Source organism: Talaromyces proteolyticus (assembly GCF_021365285.1).
Source record: "Talaromyces proteolyticus strain PMI_201 chromosome Unknown BGW36scaffold_12, whole genome shotgun sequence".
In the NCBI taxonomy this organism is placed as follows: Eukaryota; Fungi; Ascomycota; class Eurotiomycetes; order Eurotiales; family Trichocomaceae; genus Talaromyces; species Talaromyces proteolyticus.
This window is the reverse complement of record NW_025764288.1, coordinates 1,468,588-1,472,071: the sequence shown is the minus strand read 5'-3', so window position 1 is coordinate 1,472,071 and position 3,484 is coordinate 1,468,588. Positions and strand designations below refer to the sequence as shown.

Here is a 3,484-nt window from a genome sequence, read left to right as displayed (position 1 = left end):
CCTCCTGGCCTTAATGATCCTGTCATTTTGTGATCGATCAGCTCATTGCCACAGAACTTATACGATAACGCTAGTTTGCAGCTGCAAATTCCGCCAGCGTGACTAGCTTGAAGGTGTCTCGTGAATTGCTTCCTGGCGACTTTTCTTCTATTTTTTTTCTCTCTCGATTTTGCTTACTCTTTCTCTCTTTTTTATTTTTTTTTCCTTTGAACTAAAGCATCAAGATGGCGGATTGATCATTTCAAAATCCGTCGGAGTTACTGGGTTTCCCCCTAACTGTTTCAGCAGAACCGGGCGTGAATCGCCTTAGATGACGTAAAGCCGAGTGCATAGAACGTCTTTAGCGTGGTTAATAATGACCGACGAGAAAGCAAAGTTACACCCCTTGATTCCTGCACCTGGCAAGAATCACAACCAGCGGGCATGGCCGGTAGTACCTCGTCGAGTCCGAGCCAAAAATGCCTCTCGTGCCTGCAGCGAGTGTCAAAAACGGAAAATCAAGGTTAGAAACTAACTTACCGGAAATGATCCGATATATCGATAGTATGATCCAGGCTAATGAGGTCACAACCCCAGTGCATCGGTACTAACCCATGCAGGAACTGCGAAGAAAATTCACTTTTTTGCGAAATAAATGATGAAACAGATGGGCGACGAAGGACCGCGTTGAAACGCAAAGTTGAAGACTTGGAGCAAGACCGCGAGTTTTTACTCAGACTAGTTGAAGCACTACGTGATGATGACCAGCATGCATTACAGCTTTTTAACCTCATCCGAAGCAATGCATCGCTGGATGACATCCGACTGGCCGTGGAGAACCGATTGACAGATCGATTTCCTCGGTCCTCACCATCTTCGAGCTCGCTAATGTCCATTGATGCAACCGGGACAGCTCAAGCTCAGACCAATAATGCCCAGGCATGGATCTCTAATCCGTATAATATTCACAGCCACCAGAGCATGCGGCGACAAATCATGGATATTGATCGACTCACTGAAATCCCACTCTTCGAGCTTGCTGCGCAGCCTTGGACAGAGACAACGACAGATAACGCATTTATCTCACATCTTATATCCCTGTGGTTGTCATGGGACCACGTCTGCCGGAATTGGATTGATCAAGATTTGTTCATCAAAGCAATGCAATCTGGTGATGTCAACTCGCCTTTTTGCTCGCCTTTTCTCGTCAATGCGATTCTGTCTCAGGCTTGTGTTAGTTTGAACCTTCCTGTTGTTGATTTTTGCACCAGATCTCAACTAACGCACAGACAGCTTTATTCCAATTACCCCGAAGCATTCATTGATCCAGATGATGTCTCTTCTCGTGGACAGCACTTTTACGCGGAGGCAAAGCGACGTCTAGACGCGATGGAAGGACGGGTAAACCTGACTACCGTCCAGGGGGTTGGTATGCTCTACTTCAGGTAGCCTCAAATGTCATAATCATAACGAATTGCTTACTGATCATCGTCAGCACTTGCCTAATGGGAAAGGACCGGGTAGGGCTGCACTATATGTCACAGGCCTGTCATTCAATACGAGAGCTGGTTTCTCGAAGTGATGAGTTTATCGCAGCGGCGGGCCCTGAAGGAGATCAAATGACGCGGTCGATCGAAATCACCGTTCGCGGTCTTTTCAGCTTCTTATCGTACGTTGGTGCACCAACATTTTATCCTTCAGAATTGAAAATTAGCTCACAGAATGTGTCTGTCATGTCCACAGACTTGCTGGTCTCTCTTTACAAACTCCAGTCATAATGAAACCACCAAACCGCAAACATCTCCCAGAAAGTCACGATAGAACAGATTCATGGTGTCCTTACCCGCAGCGACTTCCTCCCCAACCAGCACATCGCAATTGTGTTCATAATCAGTCATTTGAATTGCATCTAATAATATACGAGGTTGTGGATTTTTTCTACTCAGATAAAGAACAGTCACGGCGTCATTATGCCGATGTTGAGAAAGCAGTGCATTCATTTGATGCTCGCCTGGCGGATTGGTTCCGCAATTTACCTATCTGTATCAGTGAGGGCCAGAGCTGGACTCCAGGTGTTCTAGAGCTTCAGTTAGTAGTTTTATCTTCCTTCTCTTTTGAATGCCCGAAGGACGGCAACTAATTTATGAAATCCCCACTGCCCATCTTTTGGGGAAGGGATTTTTACAGTATGCGATATTATGGTTACCGAGCAACATTACACAGTTTGATCAAAGTGCATCCATCAGCGCCGCAAGCTGCCTCCTCGGCGGCTCATCAGCGATGCATTGGTTTTGTGCTTGCCGTACGGGATCTCATTCACACCCACCGAGCTAAGTGGAGGCGCATAGAATACCTTCCACTAGAATACACACAGGTCATCATTGTCAGTCTATTTACCTTGTTGGATGATCTTGCCACCAATACTAGTCGAGAAGCGTTTGTGTACCTCGCCGTGTTAGCTCGTGCAATGGCACGTCGATTCCAGCTAGCTAGAGGCATGCTGCGACTCGTTCAGGTCACGGCCCGGCAGGAGAAGATAGCCCTGCCAGAGGAGGTCAGGCCCATTTTCCAAGACTTTGAGGCGGAATGGCACCGGACGCATGACCTGGACAAGTTTAGTAGCTACTACCCAAATTTTGTAGTTTCATTACGGGGCACATGGCGCACCAGTATCGGCGATTCCGAAACAGAAGGATACGATAAACAAGGAGGTGCAAGAGAAAAGCATCGTGAGACACATCAGGAGGGTAGTGCGGAATTAGATCTCTTTTTGAGGAAATGGGATTGGTTGAGCATTGAAGACGATGGAAAAGTTAGATAATAGGTGGTAACAGAGACGAGACGATCGTCAACATAGACTAGGATGGTTTGACGATCAATTTCACCAGTATTTCCCTTTTGGTCGTGTTGCTTACTCCTACTGTGTAACTACTACTCTTACTAATATTGCTGCAACTAAGCAATATTTCGACACACCATATACAACAGTATTACGGGCATAAATCCGATATACTCAACCACGGTTCGTACCTTTTCCACGTTGTCTGCTATTAAGTGCTTTACCTGGCATTTATTGTGTCGATAAACTACATATATCGGCCATTTAAGCGGGCCTCTTTTGGATCAGTAAGGGTTGAGGCGGTAGCCTTTCTGGTGGATATATTCGCGTTTGGTGTCTTTTTCTGTTTTTCTTTTCCGGCGACGCGAAAAGATGGAAAATCTTAATATACAATACAGCGACATCGGAGATTGACGGCAAAGAATTCTACTAGGCAATGTCGTTTTCGTTTCTTTTTCTGTTTATTTTCTGGATCGAAGATTTGAGCGCTTGGATTGACGACGCCAAGATCTGCGTAGAAACTAGCCACAAGCCGGGAAAGTCGGGTACGTCCAAACACTGATTTCTAATACCGATATGGGAACCAAAAACACGGTCGGCATATGACTAGAGAAGAAAAGAGTTCGTCGCCTAAAGCATTCGTCCTACTCGGCGTTTGGAGAACAT

At 46.0% G+C, this 3,484-nt stretch overlaps 1 protein-coding gene across 1 annotated transcript; it reads left to right on the top strand.

Moving 5' to 3' along the window:
• Positions 1–355: 355 nt before the first annotated feature.
• On the top strand, positions 356–2,800 carry BGW36DRAFT_304596 (uncharacterized protein; the record flags this gene model as incomplete). Its single annotated transcript, XM_046211986.1, has 6 exons — positions 356–502; positions 577–1,212; positions 1,273–1,424; positions 1,475–1,648; positions 1,723–2,067; positions 2,167–2,800. 6 exons carry the CDS (start codon positions 356–358, stop codon positions 2,798–2,800), a joined length of 2,088 nt encoding a protein of 695 aa, XP_046067728.1.
• Positions 2,801–3,484: the final 684 nt, after the last annotated feature.